Genomic DNA, 19,712 nt, shown 5'->3' on the forward strand with positions numbered 1-19,712 from the left:
GATTCTGTCTTTTGTTTGTTCTATTCTGCTGGATTGGCCTTCTGTTTTGTTTTGCAGTTCTGTTTCATTCTTTTTTCTGAGGTTATCCATATCTTGGGTGGTTTCTTCTTTAATGTTGTCTATTTTTGTCCTGAGTTCATTTATGTGTTTATTCATTGTGTTCTCTCTTTCACTTTGGTGTTTATACAGTGCTTCTATGGTTTCCTTTATTTCTTCTTTTGCTTTTTCAAATTCTCTATTTTTGTTGTCTTGAAATTTCTTGAGTGTCTCCTGTACATTTGGTTGACCCTATCCAATATCATCTCTATAAAATTCTCATTGAGTACCTGTAGTATGTCTTCTTTTAAATTATTCTTGTGGGCTTCATTGGGTCCTTTGGCATAGTTTATCTTCATTTTGTTGGAGTCTGGATCTGATTATCTGTTTTCTTTATTCCCCTCTGGTTCCTGTACTAATTTTTTGCTGTTGGGAAACTGGTTTCTGTATTTTTTTTTCTGTCTTCCTGTCATTGTCTTTGTTGTTGTTACTGTCCCTGTACTGTGTGCAGTTAAGTATTTTCTAGCTTGTAATAATAACAATGGTAATATTTAGAATGGAAGGGTGAGCGGAGATGGAAAGCAAGAAGTTAAAAGGGAAAAAGAAATAAACAGAGAAGAAGAAATAAACAGAATAAGGAATCAGACAAGAAACTTTCAAAGGTATAAACAGGGAGCGTTAGTGTACTAATTGATAGTAAGCTGAACAGACATTAGAGAGACAGAGGGGATTGAAAATCAAAAATAGAAAGATAAGAATAAAAATAAAAAATAAGTAAATGAAAGAAATATCTATATTTAAAAGTAAATTAAAACAAAATGAAATAGAAAATTAAAAAAAAACCAAAAAACCAAAAATCCTCCAAGTTCAAATGCAGTGAAGTTTCAGTCTTAATAATTTGGGTGTCTGTCTCAGTCTCCAATATTGGAGATGGTGCTTCAGGTGTTGTTCTGTAGTTGTCTCATCAAAGGGGACACATAAAGTAGAACAAAACTACACACACACACCAAAAAAAAAAAAAAAACCCCACCAAGTGTCCCAAGTTCAAATGCAATACAGTTTCAGTAAGTTTTTCAGCATGCAGGTGTAATTCAAGTGTAAATTCAGTTGTTCTCCCATCAAAGGTAGGGAGAAAAAGAAAAAAAAAGATTCTGGAGGCAGTTCTGAGAATGGTATCTGTGGCTGTGGCTTGCCTGCCTGCTGCTGTCAGCCTGCTGTTGCTGGAGGCATTATTTATGCAGATCTCTGGGGTGAGCTTAGCACTCATCTGGCCCTGCAGGCTTTGTTTGTTCAGAGTTCTCCTGTGTGTGAGCCTCTGCTACAAGCTTTTCCCTTTCCAAGCACTGGGGAAGGTGACACTGCATCCACTTTCTTAGGCCTGTGTGTGTATTTACAGTTCATGTGGGAAGTGGGTCTTCCCCCCTCTCCTGTGCAGTTTTCCTCCCACCTCCACTTTCACATGCTTTCCTGCTCCTGATTACTAGGGCGGTGCTGCTGCTCCTGCCAGCCTCCATGTTTGTTTACAGCTCACGTGGGAAGTGAGTCTTCCCTCCTCTCCTGTGGAGTTTTCCTCCCTCCACCACTCTCACAAGCTTTCCTGCTCCTGGTTGCTGGGCATGCGCCCCCACTCCTGTTGGAGCCTCTCCGCCCGCCTGGCTTGTTTATTTATAGTTCCACGAAGGATTCCCTTCCCCCAATCTTTGGCCCTCAGTGCGCCCCACCCTCTTTACCCCAATTCTTTATTGTTCTTATTGCTTATTAGTCAGTTTCTCTTTTTTTTTTCCCCCAGTTGGGAGTCAGTCTGTCCAGGGGGCTATGCTGCTCTGGCCCAGGGTTGTCTGTGGGAGTACCGCAGCACCATGAAGCTCACCTGGTCCGCATCTTCCCAAGCCGTCTGGGCGTGGGCGACTGGCAGCCTGGGGTCCCTCCTGGTTTCTCCATTTAACGTGAAGTGGAGATTCTCTGCTCCGGCTGGAGGTGTGGAGGGGTCAAAGTTTTGCCTCTTCTCAGTGATTATGCCTGCAAAGTGTGTCTCCAGCATCTCTCCAAGATTTCACTATAGGAGGGTTGCTTTCTGCTTCCTCCCTCTAGCCGCCATCCAGTGGCTCACTCTTGTAATCCTGTATACTCAGGATGAAAAGATCAGGAGTATCACAGATGGAAGCCAGGAGCAGGCAAATAGTTTGAGAGACCCTGTCTCAAAAAAGGGCTGGCAGAATGGCTCAAGCAGTAAAAGTGCCTGCCTACAATGCGGGAGGCACTGGGTTCAAACCGCAGTGGCACAAAATAAGCAATAGAAATGAAAAGCTCAGGTGGTAGAGCACTCCATTCCTCCTAGGCAAGTTGCTTGGAAACACTTCTCCAGTTTTTCTGAGGTTGAGTTCTACCAGGTATTGAGGTGGGTGTGGGTCACTACAAGTCCTTCTTTTAATTTCCCTCAGGTTCCACAAAAGAAGTTGGAGTGGAAAGCAAGCTAAAAAATCACTTTGACACACTTCTCAACAGGGGAAAGCAATGCTGACCTCAGCAGAGTTATTTTGTGTCTAGAGTCCTAAACTGTACCCCATGGGATGCACCAGGTGTCAGAGCTTCACTGAGCTGGAATTGTTCCCTGAGTTTCCAGGGTGCATCTCTATTCTGCCATCCTGGATCCAGCCTCTCCCATATATTTCTGCTTCTTATGTCCTTTTCTTTTTCTGTTTTTTCATCCCAAAGGTGTTTAACTACTGCTTGCCAAAGCATCCAAGTTTTATATTTCTACATGGACCCTTTTTGTCTTTGGTGGGACTGGCCTTGAACAGAGGACTTTGCACTTTGCAAAGCAGGTGCTCTGCCACTTGAACCAGACCTCTAGTCCATTTTGTTCTTTAATTAATTATTCATTTATTTTGGCAGTAGAATGGTTTGAGTTCAGGTCCTCATGCTTGCTAGGCAGGCACTCTACCACTTGAGCCACTCTGCCAGGCCAGTTCTGTGTTGGTTTTTTTTCTGAAACAATTCTAGAGAAGTATTTGCCCCGAGTGGCTTCAATGTATGATCCTTCTGATCAGTCTCCTGAGTAGCTAGGACTAGAGGTGTGAGCTACAGGTGCCCTGTTTCTCTGGTTATATTGGAGATAGGGGCTTGAAAACTATCTGCCTGGGCTGTCCTGCAACTGTGAACCTCTTAACCCCCCTCCCAGGTAGCTAGGATTACAGAATGGAGCAACCAGCACCCAGCAGTATGTCCTGTTTTAATGTATAATTTTATTGTTTTCTGTGGAAAAGAATACATGCATGTTTCCAAAAAGTATATTCTAGTTTGTCCCTGCCCTCTGTATTTACATAGAAGATAGTGACTTCTACTGCTGTGCAGTATCTGTGACTATTGTAAATCAGTTTTCTGTTCACTTGTGGACCCACTGAAGACCATTTTCTTTCCCTGTGGTCTACAAGTTAGTCCCTATATTATAGTATAGTGTCTTCAATAGTGAATTGTGTTAGCTTTCTTTCACTGTGACAAGATAGCTGAGGAAAACTGTTGCAAGAAATTATGAGCTGAGAGAAAGGACTCTGAGGCAGATTAGCAGGAAGCAATGTTTATTGTGCTGGCACAGACCCAGCAGACTCGTGTCCAAAGGCTGAGACCCCAGAACAAAGGGGTCTCACCTTCTATACCCTTGCAAGCAGGTTACAGAAGCAGAAAGGAAAGCTCAACCCACATATGGCTGTATGTGACTTCATTGGCTATTTCATTTCTCCAGTGCTATGTGACCTTCATGTTTCAATTCTTTAAGTTTTACCTCTCTCTGCTTTGTGATCCCCTCCCCCTGTCTCATCCTCAGAACACAGCCTGTCTGTTTCTTTTCTGGCCTCCCCTTTTTTTTTTCTTGCTACATTATTTTCCCCTTTGATGCTTGGACCCACCCAGGGTCAAAGAGCATCATCTTGATCTAGGGGTTTGTATTTGCATAGCATCATTACATGTGCAGCCATTTTTTTGTTTTGTTTTGTTTTGTTTTGTTTTGTTTTTCTATAATGACCTCCATAATAGTCCTGATAGGCCATAGCAGCAGGGAGCCAGACAAGACAATATTACGCTTACTCCTAGAATTAGGCCTATTGCTCCTATCAGAGTTTTGAACCCACCTAAGGCAGAACACCGTCCTCCAAACACATCATTAGGATGTATGTGTGTGTATGTATAGGGGTGCGATAGACCCAGGACCTGTCTTCTGCCCTAGTGGCAGGACCATAGTATTGGAAATTCACTCTGGAAGCCATTCATCATCTTTTCGATAGCCAATATGTAAAGCACCCCATTTTTGTCTACTTAACCTTTCTTCATGTATGGGGATTCCCAGTTTTTCATCTTTTCTGAGGGGAAGCAAGAAGAAAGATGGTCTGATTGAGCCTAGCACACAAGATCCAAACCAGCTGCTAGGTAGCACTGTGTAAGCTTGTTTCTCACAGATCCTGTATAGCCCCCTGGGTGCCTGCCAATTTGTGTTTGTGGTAAAATTGTTCCATGCTCTCTGGAGGTTACAAAAGTTGGCCAGTGGGTGGGAATGGGGTTCTGTATGTTTTTGAGCTCTCCTCCATTGGGTCTCTTGGGCAGTATCATTGTAAAGCTTTTGTCCTAAACAAGTTAAATCCCCCACTGAGGTGGAAAATTCGCCTCCTGAGCAGGAGATACTATTATTTCTGATGATGGAACTTTTTAGGACCCAGGTGCCTTTCCTGTGTCTTGGAAAAGCAGTCTCATTAAAAGACTCCCATGGGTCTAGCTTGCTTCCCAAGGCCAGTTGGTCCCTCCACAAACATAGCATGAAGTGACATTTAGTATGCAGGGTGTAGACTCAGCCAATGAGAGTAACAAGTTTTTAGCTTTGGCAGAGATGGAAAATTCACTCCTCATCTCCTCATAAAAGCAGTGGAAAACTTGGTATGAACAGCTCTCATGGGTAATAGTTACTAATTTGAGGTGCATCACACTCCCAGTGTCAAGGCCCTTTCCATCTATCCTTATGCTAATTACATGTCCCCAAGTCCAATCGGACGGCTTAAGTACAGTGAAGTTTACAGGGTTACAGGTGCCACAGGTGCAGTCAGGGGCAGCTTTACCCTTGTGAAGGAGGGCTGTATATTTATCCCTTTGCCATGTGGCCCATGAAACACAACCCCAATAAGGGCAAAAATAAGAACCCACATCATCACAGGGCTAAGAGTTGTCTCCTCCACATATATACTTAATGTTTGATGTATAGGCTCATTCCCAAGGTGGTCCCTCATATCTACAGCCTATACTTCCACATCAACCCTTGTCTATGCCTGCACATGCATCAAAGAACACTGACAGTGGTTTGTCAGGGCTAAACACCTGGGTGCGGCTGATAAGGTTCCCAGGATTTTGGACACTCCTGATCTGTAACCATTGCTCCCGAGGGCAGAAAGTATGGTTGAAGCAAATACACTGATTACTATGGGAACACACTGAATAGATGATATGGTTGTGAGTGCATGACCCAATGACAGTCCCTGCACAGGAATAGTAAGTATAGAATAGCAAAGTCCTAGTGACAATATTTCTGCCATTGTAGTGTGCATATATAGGTCACAGGAGGAGGCAGAGGCCATGAAAGGAAACCACATCAGTAACAATAAACAGCAATTGTGTATCCTTCTAAAGAGATACAAGAAAGCAAATAAAAACCTTTCACCATGAGACCAATCAGCAGGGGTCAGTTTCTGCCAAGCCTATGGCAAAGACTATAGTGAGAATTACAGCAACAGATACAAACAAGGGGTGACAATGCATCACAGAGAGATAAGTGGTATAAAACAGTCCATTTGTTCCATTGGGGAGTCGACTTCTCAAGCTTCTGCCATGCATAGACTAGACACCTTCTGGGGAGTGACTAGTTCAGTGCAGTCAGCCTGCCATTCTTGGTCCCCTGTTGTTTCCTGGGAAGTGGAGTTCTGCTGAGGGAGGGTACTCAGGTTCTGGAGGGTGATCCTACATGGTGAAGCCGGATGAGGGATTCACTCCCACTTGAGAGAAGCTGGTTTGACTCAACTGTGGTTCTCCAAAGAGCAATCTGCTACTTTTTGTGAGGTGCATGTGAGTAGACAAAATAACAACAAAAGGGCCTCTCCAATGAGGCTTTAATAGTTGGGTATTCCATTCCTGCATGTCCTGGCCTGTATGGGAGTGTGTGAGTTGTTATGCTAATGGGAAGTCTCTCCTAGACCCAGTCATTAATCTTTGAAAGAGTTCACCCGAGAGCCTGCATCTGTTGCCTCAGGGTGAGGTCACCTATTTCCTTAAGGTTCTCCCTTATGCCCTTCATTAAGGGGGATGGGCATACATAGAGGACTTTAAAGGGTGAGAGCCCGGTACTTTTCGTGGGACTAGATCTAATCCTTAGTAATTCTATAGGCAGTAATTGATCCCATTGCAGATGGGTTTCCTGACACAGTTTCCCTAACTGTGATTTTAAGGTTCTATTCATATGCTCCACTTTTCCTGAACTCTGGGGGCAGTAGGCCATGTGCAGCTTCTAGGTGATTCCTAAGCCCTTTGCCATTAGCTGTACCACCTCAGCTACAAAGGCTGGCCCATTATCTGACCCAGTAGACACAGGTGTTCCAAACCAAGGGATGGTTTCCTTTAATAGACTTCTGGCCATCTCCAGGGCCTTTTCAGTTTGTGTGGGAAAGGCTTCCACCCATTCTGGGAAGGAACAAACAAACACCAATGGATGTTTGTATCCTTGAACTCATGGCATTTCACTGAAGTCCAGGATTAAGTCTTCCGGGGGAGTTCCACCAACACTCTGGCACAAGGGGGTGCTCTTAGCCCTTGTCTGGGGTTGACCTTGTCACATAAGGCACATCTCTTACATACTGTCTTAGTTATGCTGGAGAGACTAGGGGCATAAAAATATGGGCCAGTGTGGTCTCAAGGGCTGTTTTCCCTGAATGAGTTCCTTCATGGAACTGTTTAACAAATGTAGGGGCCAGTGTCTCATGGATAGCAATACAATTATCAGTAAATTTCCATGATGCATTTGGTAGAAAATTTCCTCCCTCAGTCTTAAACCATTGTTGTTCTTGTGTTGTGTACTGTGGGTCCCATTCAGCCAAGGAGCATGGGAAAAAGGCAGCTGTCAGAACAGTTGTTGCTGGTTCCCTCATGAGGGCCACTTTTTGGCTTTCCTATCAGCTTTTCAGTTTCCCTGAGCAATTGTTGTATCTCCCTTCTGGTGCCCTCAGCAGTGCGTAATTGCCACACAGGTTTAGGTGCTCACACAGCATCTAGCAGTTCAAGGATTTCCTGCCCATACTTGATACTTTTTCCTCCTAAGTTAATGAGTCCTCTTGCTTTATACAAAATCCTGGTAGCACGAATGGTTGTGAAAGCATATTTAGAGTCAGTATATATGTTCACCTGTACTCTTGCAGCAAGCTGGAGTGCCCACATGAGGGCAACAAGTTCAACCTTTTGTGCAATAGTCCCTACTGGCAGCAAATGTGCCTCAATTACCGACTCCAAAGTTACCACCGCATATCCAGGCAAGAGTGTGCCATTCTGGAGAAAGCTGCTGCCATCTATGAAATATTCAACATCTGGATTGCTGATTGACTGATCGGGTAAATCTGGCTGGCTTGAGAAAACCTCATCCATAACATCTAAGCAGTCAGTCATGCTTCGGGGGAGCAGAGTCAATTGGCAATAGAATAGCTGGGTTTAGAGTCTTAACAACCTCTAGCCAGATGTGTGGGTTATCACAAAGCATACGCTGGTATTTGACCATCTGAGAGTTAGTCAGCCAATAATTTCCCTTATACTCCATAAGTGTTGGGACAGAGTAGGGGACTCTTGACTTTGTGTTCTTGCCCCAGGGTGAGCTTATCTGCTTCTGTTACCATAGCTCTGGTAGCCCATAGACAGGGCAGCCAGCTTTGAGAAACCCCATCAAGTTGCTTTGATAAATAGGGTGGTGCCAGGATCCCAGCAGCTGGGTCAAGACTCCTACAGCTGTTCCCAGACTCTCATGTACATATAGGAAGAAGGGCCTCACATCTGGCAGGCCCAGAGCAGGGGTGTTTGTGAGTGCCTTTTTAATTGTTTAAAGTCTTTTTCTTGTTGCCTTTCCCATACCAGAGGCTCCTGTCCTCCCCATTTTGTGGCCACATAGAGGAGTTTGGCTAAGAGAGAGTAGTTAGGGATCCAGATTTGACAGAAACCTGCAGCTCCCCAAAATTTTCTGATTTGTCTGCAGTTGGGTCTTAGGGGCTGGGATGGAACATACAGCCTGTTTCCTCTCAGGGCCGAGCTTGCATAGCCCCTGGGACAGGTGGACACCAAAGTATCTGACAGTGCTTTGGCAAATCTGGGCCTTTTTCCTAGAGACTTTATAACCTGCCTCCCATAAAAGAGGAAGGAGAAGGCATGTCCCTTCCATGCAGTCCTCCCGAGTTGGCCAGCCAGTAGAAGGTCATCTTCATACTGGAGGAGCATGCAGCTGTGCTAGGTGGCTAAAAAGGCTTTTAGGACAGATGCCAGGGCAGTCCGAAAAATAGTGGGTGAATTTTTGAAACCTTGAGGCAACAGAGACCAGGTTAGCTGTCCCTTTTCCCCAGTGTCACGGTTTTCCCATTGGAAGGCAAAAACGGGCTGGCTCTGTGGTGCCAGGCAGATGCAGAAAACTGCATCTTTAAGATGTAGGCAGGTAAAAAACTGCCTCAGCTGGAACAAGGCCTAAAAGTGTGTGTGGCTTTGGGTCTATGGTGTGCAAAGTGACAGTTGCTGAATTTTTGCCCGGAGGTCCTGAACTGGCCTGAAATCCTCAGTCCCTGGTTTCTGGACTGGTAATAAGGGTGTGTTCCAGGGTGACTGACAAGGTCGGAGGTTCCCATAATAAGAGTCTGTCAAAGTTTTTTTGAATTCCAACTTGGGCCTTCCAAAGAATGAAGTATTGTTTCTGGCTGAGTGGGGTGGGGGAGGGGGGTGACTCCCAGCTTTAATTCTACCACTACTGGAGGCACATTTCAGGCCAGACCTGGGGGGTTATCTTCAGCCCATACACCTGGAATCTTGAATAGCATCTGGAGAACTGTTGACGGTCTGTACAGGTGGTTTGTGAGTTTGGATGGTAGATTGCATCAGATCAATCAGAGCCTCAGGCTTTCCTGTGAAGGAGGGCATATGATGCTTCCAGTTGAGTAGGTCTGTGGTAGTAAAGGGCTGATAGACAAGTACCAGTCCTCCTCCTTGTATTTGGCCTTCCTGGTCATAATACATGGGGCTCCGGGCTTTCCTCAGGGTTTATCAGGTAGGTTCCATCTATTGAGTGTGCAGAAACTTTGAAGCCTTGTGAGTTCAACAAGCAGCATATTGTGGACATACACTGTTGGGAACACTGAGCCCTTCTTTACACTCTGGCTGATGAGCTCCATCCCTGTGGTAGTTCCCTTGTACTGGCAAAGGTTGAGCGTTGTCCTCAGGCATTCGTGAGAATTCCTCTCAGGATGGCTGCTGTTAATGCTCTCCGCTCAGAGTAGCACCTTGTCATGAGAGGTGCTGCGGACCCAGCGCACAGAGGTTGGGGTGATCCTGCTGTGCTGTTGCTTCACCACACAGTTCTAATGTAGTTTCAGAATCACTGTGAGACACAGTGTGAGTCTGGATTGGGATGATCGGGACGTGAATTGATTGTGGAAGGAGCACCACATCACGTGAACTGCTTGAATGTAGATTTGCAGTGCTGTGAGTCTCATTCTTCCCCCTGGAAATCTTTGGGATGTTTTAGGAGTGAAATCCAATGCATGAAAGCAGTGCAGGAAAAGCTTTGTTGATTCTAGTCACTTTCAAAAGCATGAACAAACTCACACTGGCGAGAAACCCTCATTGCACTTGTATCAAGTTTGGAATTTTATATTTTTCTAACATGTGTTCATCTATAGTCCAAATTTATAAAAGCATTATGTGAAAGGTTTTTTAAAATTTATTTGAAGAGATCCAAGATCTTTGTCATTATTGCCAGTTTTTCATTTTCTGTTTTGCTCTTGCACATCCTCCTTGTTCCAAATTTTGTTCATTTTTACCAATACTTGATTTTGAATTGTCTGTTCATTTCCACTTTGTTTTTGTTTCTGAGCAAGGATCTGTCTATGTATGCAGACTGGCCTTGAACTCGTAATCCTCCTGCCTCAGCTTCCTGAGTGCTGGGATTATAAGTGTGCACCACCATGGCTGGCTGCTAGCCTTTTTTGTTTTTTTTCATTAGCCACATGTTGATGTTCAATTTCTTTTCTCTTCTTTTCCTTCTTTTTTTTTTCTTTTAAGGATCTTCCAAACTATTTTCCCAGTCTGGTCTTGTACTGCAATCATCTTGATCTCAGCCTCCTCCATTGCAACGATCACAGGTGGGAGCCACCAGTGAGCCACCAGCTAAGTTTATTTTCTGGGATCAAGTGCTTGATAAATATGTGTAAAACTGTGTATTTCCCTCAACCTTACTATCTATCATATTCATAGGTTCTTGTTTGTTTTGTTTGCTTATTTTTTGCTGTACTATGGTTTGAACTTAGGACTTCCACCTTGAGCCAAATCACCAGCCATATTTTTATAATGGTTTTATTCAAGATAGCATCTCAAGAACTATTTCTGTGGGGTGGCTTCAAACTGAAATCCTCCTGATCTCTGTGTCCTGCATAGCTCACAATGCAGGCCTGAGATACTGGCACCTGGCTGTGTTCACAATTATTTCCTACCAGTTTGACCGCCCTATTATTATCACTGTGGTCTGTGGTCATATCCCCATAGCTTGAGAAGGTTTTTCTTCTTGTACTGGGGTTTGAACTCAAGTCCTTGTGATTGCTGGGCTGGTGCTCCACCACTTTGGCCATGTTCTCAGCCCTGGATTGAGACTTCTCAAAGTTAGGAGGATCTGGTTTACTTCTATGTCTCATGAAGTCACTGGCACAGAGAATTATCTCAAATGAATGAGTACTGTAGACCTGGCAAAAATATGTGCTACTAGAGGGAATGGGAGGGGACACAATTGTCACACAAATCACTTACTCTCTGCCACATGTCCTATATGCAATGAATATTATATCCTCATATTCCAATCATTTATTTGCAAACCTTGATGTTAGCAAGAGCATAATTGTCACTTGTCCAACTCCACAAGCCTTTCCCCAAACTTAGGCATTTTCAAGGGAGTTCAACTGTATCAAAATGATAGGTGGAGCAACAACCAGGTGCAGAGAAGTAGATCTGTCAGATACATCATGCCCCATAGCCCATCTCCACTGCATCCCTCTGCCTGAGCCCAGATACCTTCCCTCTTGGGTTTCTGGTTACCATAATCACTGGTGATACCATGAGCATCAATAAATGGTGACATCATGAGGCCCAGTATTGTCATTTTGACCTAGGATCTGATTCCCTCTCAGTCCTTTCCAGGTTCTGCTGAATTGGGCAAACACACGGTGAACATACATGAGGCAAATTCTGTTTCCCTACAAATGTAGATCTAGGGCAATTTTACCTTTCTGGATGTTAGAGGACATAAATGTCATGGCTCCCTCATTCCTAGTGGAATCTAGCTTCACCCTGTGGGATGCCCCTTTTACCTGGGCTCCTGTGGACTCAGTACTACTCCTTCCCTGGGGCCTTTAAGCACAATCACCACCTGTCTCCAATCTGTATTTCTGGATTTCCGTCTCTTCATACTCAGAACCATCCCCAAAGCACCCTAGGGTTTATAATCCCAGCCATGTTCTCAAAGCATCGTGATCTTGTTTTCTCAGGGGCTCAGCAAATGTGAGTTTCATGCTCATTTGCTATAGAAATATTGTAGGTCTGGGAGTGAACTATGACTATGAACAGTGGTATCCTCTGCCCTGAGCTTTTCAGGGTTCTTCCTGGGAGGCTATTAGAGTAGTCAGTGCCCTGGAGGAGACCCGTTGTCTGCAAGACCACGGGGCCATTCAGCAGCCCAGACCGGGGCTTAGAAATGGCATTTGGAGGTAGTGATGTCTAAAGTGCGACCTAAGGAATGTGTAGTTTTGATTCAGATGAGGAAGCAAGGGGATGAAAGATTTCTGGGTAGAGATGATAGTGAGTGCGAAGGATCAGGGAAAGTGTGGGGCCACTTTGTTTAGGGACCAGGTTGAGTTCACTGAGCTTGGCCAGTTGGAAGTGGTTGAGGGAGTACTGGGGCATGAAGGCACACAGGAAGAGCCCAAGGTCATGCATGACAGTGAAGGGCACTTGGAGGGTTTCTTTCTAGACTGTGGGAGATCCTAAATATTTTCAAATGGGTCTTAATGTAGAAGTGTAATGGTTGAATGATAGCAAGGCCTCCACCAACTTGGAAGATATACTTCCAGTATTCCAAAGTGTTGGTTTGGTTTTAAGCATGCATATGTAGCCACTTTCCTGTGTGTACACAGTTCTCTGTAGCTGGTGGGAAGAGACTAAATTGTAGAGGTTTGGCAGAGATCCAGGGTGTTTTGTCATAGGTGTGAGTTTCTCAAATGTGGTTTGTAATCAGATTTGTGACTGACTCCAGAGGTTGAATGAGCACTGTTCCCTATTGCACAGAGGGAGTGAGGGAGCAAGCTGTGTTTATCCAGTACAGTTCTGACTCAAATGTGTGGGCTCTTTCTATACCAACAGTCTGAAGAGATCCACAGTGGACTGTATCCAAAAATTCCACTGAATTCTGAAAGTACCTCTCATTGGTGTCACATGCTAAAGGTTTATGGACTCAGTCCCCAAGACCACACTGGCATCAGATGGCAGTCAAAGCATTGTGTATTGAGAGTACACACATTTCTGTACAACATGGGTACATTGTCACACTTTCACAATCCTACCCCTTCATGTTTGCTAATTGCTAAAATCAGTAGTGAGACTCAGGCAATACTTAATCAGCAGTTTATGAAAAAAAGATAACAGCTCCATGGAACAGGAGCATAGGACAAGGCAATGTAAAGGCCTTGCATGTCTCACCTGGAGGTCCCAATTTTCCAACACCTCTATGTATTCACCATCCTTGAAGGAAAGTAAGATCGTCCTCATTTCATATGCAAAGAATTAGATTCGGCTTTCTCATCTCATTTCACCCATCAATGTTGCAGTCAAGTGGTTGAATAAATTGGAGTCAGGGGCTCAGGTTAGAGGCCAGTGATTCCTGGCTGAGGCCCATCTTTAGTCTGCAAAGGGAGGACCATGAAGTCCCCTTGGTGCTTCCCAGACAGCTGGCTGTCTTTCCTTCATGTGGCCTCCATGTGATCAGAAGGAGGACAGGAGTGACAGTGGGAAGCTGTGGAGAGCAGGAAACTCCCAAGCAGATGCATTTGGAGGTTCTGATCTTTGAGATGGATCCTGGTTGTCATGAAACTGTTTTCTGGACATTGTTTTGGTGTTTCCATGGTTAGAGGTGCTCTGATCAATCTAAATTGAGTAGGTTCAGATAATCTATAAAGGTAGACCTTGGAGAAGGTTTCATTCATGTATTGCCCTGGAAGAAAGAGTTCATGAATTTGACAGTTTACCTTGGTGAGACCTTAAGTGACTTCAAGTGAAGCTTCCTTCTGGAGACTTTTAAGATTTTGAAGGACACTGGAAGGAGTGCATGCACCAAGACATCCAGAGTGATATTCTTAGGGGTCCTTGCCTCAGCCCAGGAATGGATTACTCTGGTGCTGTAGGTCTGAAGTACTGGGGATTGAATTCAGGGCCTCGTGCTTGCAAGGCAGGTGCTGTACCACTTGAGCTACTTGAGTTTAATCTTCTCAATTAAACTAGAATTTTTTTCCAGTTTTTGTTTTGACTAGGCTGCAGAGGCTGCCTGTGTGAGCTGGTTCCAATGTTTACTTTTCTTCCTCTGGATTCCTTTGTAGGATATTGCTGCCATATAACTAGTTTTTCCCCATGCATTGGGTAATTAAAGTCCCTTGTTGCTATTTTTCTTTCCTTGGCTGAAAATAGGTAATCATTAGAAAATGTGCTGACAAAGCCTTGTCCATGAAGCCACTGCCTCATGTCCCATTTCTCAGTGTGATACCAGACCTTTCCTCTTGTTCCAGTGGGGCCTGACCTGGCTTGGCTTGCCTTTGTTGCCGTTGCCAAGGATGTCTTCATTGGCCAGAGTCTGAAATTCCCCCTCGTGCCTCCACTTCCAGCACAGTTCAGAAAGATCAGGAGGCCGTTCTGGAGAGCCAGGAGGAAGGTCGGCTTCAATGCACTTTTCCCCCAGGTGTGGCCAGGTCCAGGCCTATAAGGAAGCCCAGGAGGAGCTGTGGATAAATTGTGTCTTTCTGCCTCCTCTCCAGGTAGGCATCTCTCTCCTCTTGTCACTCAGCTTGAGCACTTGCCAATCAGGGCCACTGGAGCTGTCCAGTCAGGAGCCCTGGCTGAGATAGGTTCAGGAGATTCCTTTCTGCCTTGCTAGTTGTACAGCTGACTTGGCATTTGTGAGTTGTCTGGTGGCTCAGTTTCTGTCACTTTGTGACCACTGACTTCAGGAGCAGGATGGGATCCCCGTCTCCCAATCCCTGAACGCATAGATTTGATGTTGGGAGCTGTGTCTCCACCATGATCTGGTTCTGAGCTGGGCTTCTGAGAACGGGCAAGCAATACCTCAATTCCGGGGACACCCGGCGGTATCCCCCATGGGACATATTTGATGGCAGAGTGGAAGGGGAGGTTCAGGTCTTTGACATAATTAGTGTTGTCCTTGGACTGTGTGTAGACAGCGTTTACAAATGAAATGCAGATGGAGGCAGGACCTGAGCTTATTGAAGAGGCTGAATAGCCCCAAGTGCAAGGTCAAGGGTGTCAAGGGTGAGGCTGATTAGGGCTGTGCTGTCTAAGGAGGATTAAACAAGAGGAGAGGAGGGCAACGAGGGGACATCATCAGCTCCGGGGACAGATGAAGTGTCCCTGAGTCACCTGTCTTTATGGTGACAGTAAAGGTGGCATCTTTTTCTAGCTCGTGCTATGTGTGGACAGAGATCAGAGATCAGAAGGGAGGACAGGAACATTTTCTCAGCCTGTGCCCAGTTTTCTCTTAGATTTAAAGGTTGAAGGGCAGGACAAATCATCCAAGTAAAGTGAGAAGGTGTTTCCTTGCACAATGACAGGACTCGATTCCTTTGCTTTCTCTTGTTGGTACTTACCAGGAGTGCAGGGTTGGGTAAAATTGAACTGCTTTTACATTCATAGAGTTGGTGGAGTCATAATGCAAGTTGTGCCCATTGAGAAAGTGTGAAGGTCAGACCCAGAAGGGCACCTTTGGATGATGCCTGGAGAACAATGGTTTATGAATTTCATCATTTCTATAAGTTTTGTATAAAGGAAATACATTTATGCCTTTGGCCTCTGATTTCTTAGTCAGTGAGCTTCCTTTCTGCCACCATTGTTGTGTCCCTAACCTGACAGTTGTGAAATGTTCAATGGCTCACATTCTGCCAGGAGCAGGTGTGGGACAGCAGGACACCCCGGCAGCCAAGAATGGTGAGCATTGAAGGTGGATTTGTGAGCTGGGGCAGGCAGGGCTGTTGAGAGTGGCTGGAGGCAGCTGTGGAGCAACAGGGCCGCCAGCCTGAGCCCAGTCAGCGCTGAGCAGAGTCCCCTTGTCCCCTTGTTCCACGGGCGAGGCCGCCACCAGGACCCAACTTCCTGTCCCCGCTGGAGCCCCTCCGCGCCCACAGCTCCGAGTTTCCTAATGTTGGATTCACATCTCCACTGCAAACTGGACCTAAGTCCAGTCTTCTGAGAGCCAGTGGGAAATACCTCAGTTCTGGGGACATCCACCATGGCCTTCATGTGAAAGGGACCTAGGGGACATGTTGGGTGTATGTGAAGGGGAATCGGGTCCCTCTGACATGGTTGGTGTCGTCCTTGGCCTGTGTGCACACAGTGTTTACAAATGAAACGCTGATGGCGGCGGGACCTGAGCTAATTGCAGAGGTGGGACAGCCCCAAGTGCATGGGCCTTGCTTTCTAGGGAGGAGCAAAGAGGAAGAGAAAGGAGGAGAGGAGAGTGATGGAGGGGCAGCATCAGCTCCTGGGACAGGGAACGTGTCCCTGAGGTCACCTGTCCTTAGGATGACAATAAAGGAGGGCTCATATGCTGGCTTAGGCTGGGTTGGTCAAAGATGAGAGGCCTGAAAGGAGAGAAAGTTCAGGAAAGTTTTTATTAAGAGTTCTGTTTCTGCTGATCAATTGAAGTAATGCTTTTGATGCAGAAAGTGGGTATTTGAAAAGTATGTCCTTAATGCAGGTTAAAAAAAGTGGTCTTCCCCTGAGTTCCCAGGCAGGTGTTTTCTTGCTCTTGGTGCTTCCCCAAAACAGAAAGCTTTGTGAAGAGGGAATTCTTTAACCATTGCTGTTTAAATATGATTCCAGCGCTTGAGTAAAACTCAGTATTTTCAGCTGTTGTTTTGCATGCAGGTGGTTGTTCTGGACAGCATGTCATTTGTGCCAAGTGACAAATCCTTAAGGACAGACAGAAATATTCACTATCAGGTTAAGTGAGCTGGAGAAACTGTTTATGGTTTGGAGGCTTCATGTTGGTGTAGAGTGTCATAAAAATTTTGTTTTGTCTTTGTCCAGTTTTAGCACAGAGAACATTAACGTCTTGGAATTCCCTAGCAATAGAAATGTCTGTGTTTATATGTGTCTTTGTTTATAAGGCAATATCTGAATTTATGAAAATGTAGTCACTCAGGGTGCCACCCCAGATTACTTTGAGATCAGGGAATGGTGAACAGGCTTGAAGAAGTACATGTTTGGCCTGCCTCCTGCAGTGGGGACAGTATGGTTGAATGGAGCACTGAACTTGTGGGATCTCTGCTAACTCTGGGACAGGAGGCTTGAATTGTGTTTGAGAATTGGTTGGCATGCAGTAAAAAGCATACATTAGGTGTCAGAAGTGACACCTATGGGAGAGTGTTCATGTACAGATCTGACTCTGTGTAGGAGGAGCATTTTCTCGCTGGGAGGAGGGGAAAGGAGGATGTTGGAAAGTCTCAGAGTGAAATATTGGGGCTGGTCATATTGTCCTCTGTCACCCCTGGAAATAGGCCACCATGGGCTGCCTTTGCACAGTGACAGGTGATCTCTAATCTTAGGAACCCTGTTTAACTTTCTGAATGTGTGTCCCTTATCAACTGTGGGTGAATCAGGCTGCTTCTGTGTGTCGTTTCCCTCTAGTTCCTTTCTATAGTCTTGTTTCTGCAAAATAGAAGTTTCTTTCTTCTTTTAACATTTTTTGGTACCTGGCTTGGTGGTGCCCACCTATAGTCCAGGACAATAGAGGTTGAGGCAAGATGATTTCAATTTCCAGGCCACCCTGGGAGATTTATAAAGACCTTGTTTACAAAAACAATAATAATTTTCTTGATAACTTGGGTGTAAGATGGAGAATTTCTTGCTTGGAATCTTATTGAATAGAATGAAGAGGTCGATAGAAACAGAACATTCGAAAAATATTCTTTAATTCTAAATTTAAATGAAAATATAAACACAATAGGGTCACATGCAGATGAATATGTAGGCCACAGTGACATGGTGGGTGTGTTCTCTCTTCCTGCTGTGCACCCAGAGGTTACAAAGGATGGGTTATTGAACATGGTTTATTCTTTTACCCTGTGTCTGTCACAGAGTTTTACTTGGTTTGCCTATTGAGTTTTGAGACTTAATACTACCATACATGTAATGTTAGGTTCTGCAGAAAGGTTTTGCTTGTGCTGTCATTGATTTATAATTGCACATATAATGGTGTCTGAGGCTGTGCTTACATGGATCATTTCACTGTCCCAGGTAGTTTGATTGCTTCAACTTATTTTTGTTGGGGTGTGTGTGTGCGTGCGCACATGTGCATGCTTGATGATGTCGGCAATGTTATTCTTGATTTTTATACCTAAATGGTAATGCCTAATAGATTTTTATTACAGAGGGGAAAATGCTCTTGTGTAGGCAATGGGCAAAATCAAATTTAGTATAGAAACTGAAAGTATATGTATTTATCATCTTACCATTCATGAATGTGTGTATCACGTGATTCGCCAACACTTGAAGTGATATATTTTTGTGTTATTAGACAGCATTTCTATAAAATATGTCTTCCTTATATTGGTCACATCTGGCATTGTTCAGGTTTCCCAGGTGGCCTTACATTTTATATGAAACATAATCCCCCTCCCATTTGTATCCCCATGTTTTTGCCATATGAATGGCGCTTTTCTTTTAATATCAAGTCCACTTATTCATGTGTAAGAACTAAGAAGTTTTGACCAAATAACAAGAATAATAAAAATTAAAACTATCTAAATAATGAAAGCACAGTTGTGACAAGATGTTTAAATAAAGCCAAACAGCAGTGGCTTATGCCTGCAATCACTGAGGAGGCAGTCATCAGGAGGATTGTGATTTGTAGCCAGCCTGGGCAAATAATTTTTTGAGATCCTTGCTCCAAAATGCCCAACACAATTAAAACTATATTTGGAGTAGATCAAGTAGGAGAGTACCTGCCTAGCAAGCAAAAGACCTGAGTTCAAACCCCAGCATCAAAAGAGAAAAGCTGTGTTAACTATTATTACACCAGCTCATTAGAGGATCATTGTCCAGTGTGTATTTTGTGGGTCAATCAGTTGGGCTCACTCTATTGAGCAAGTTAGAAACTTACAAGCCTTTCAGAGTTAAACAAGTAGCATATTACTCACAGAAACTCTTTGGAACACTGCACCCTCTTGTCAAGCTGATGACATCCATCCCTATGTAGATCCAATATACTGGCAAAGGTCAAACATTGTTCTCAGGCATTAGTAAGAACATGCCATCTCTGGGCGGCTGGTGGTTATGCTCTTGTGCTCACTATGTAGCGGGACTTTATCATGAGAGATGCTATAGACCTAGTGTACAGAGGTTGGGGTGATTCTATTCTGCTGTTGTTTTACCTCAGAGTTCTCAAGTAGTAACAGAATTGCTGTGAGACAGGGTGTGAGTATGGATGGAGGTGAAGATTGGAGAGAGAAGGACATGGAGTGACCCCATAAGGAGAACCACATTAAGTGGTCTGCTCATGAACAGAATGTAGATTTCCAGTGCTGTGACTCTCATTCTTCCTCCTGGAAATCTGTGTGATGTTTCAGGAGCCAGTGACCTTTGAGGATGTGACTATGAACTTCACCGTGGAGGAGTGGGCCTTGCTGGATCCTTCACAGAAGACTCTCTACAGAGATGTGATGTGGGAAACTTTGAGGAACCTGGATGCTGTAGGTAAGGGTGACAGTGTTTCTTTAATGAGTCAGCGAGAGAACCAGTGATTTGTGGGCATCTGTGCTGTTCCATAGTTTGGCATGTAGAAGGGAAAATTGGGTTGGGCATGATGTTCCAAGCCTCTACTTGCTACTTGTGAGGTAGAGATCAGGAGGATTACAGTTTGAGCTTGGCCTGAGCAAAAGTTCTCTAGACCCCATATGTACCAATGAATGGACACGGTGGTGTGCTCCTGTCATCCCAGATATAAGGGGGAAGCATAAATAGAAGTATTTCCATCCACCCCACACATAAAATCAAAAACAATTAACAAAAAGTCCTGGCAGAGTGGATCAAGTAGTAGAGCTCCTGCATACCATGCCCAAAGCCCTGAGTGTAACCACCATATCAGT

The 19,712-nt window shown here is 44.6% G+C and overlaps 1 protein-coding gene across 1 annotated transcript in view; it reads left to right on the top strand.

Moving 5' to 3' along the window:
* Window positions 1-19,712, top strand: part of LOC109676915 (uncharacterized) — a 41,702-nt gene that overhangs the window by 15,490 nt on the left and 6,500 nt on the right. Inside the window, 1 exon segment of the mRNA XM_074053477.1 lies at window positions 19,194-19,320. Within this exon segment, the coding sequence (XP_073909578.1) occupies window positions 19,194-19,320 (127 nt within the window).

The sequence above is a fragment of the Castor canadensis genome, chromosome 14 (assembly GCF_047511655.1).
Source record: "Castor canadensis chromosome 14, mCasCan1.hap1v2, whole genome shotgun sequence".
In the NCBI taxonomy this organism is placed as follows: Eukaryota; Metazoa; Chordata; class Mammalia; order Rodentia; family Castoridae; genus Castor; species Castor canadensis.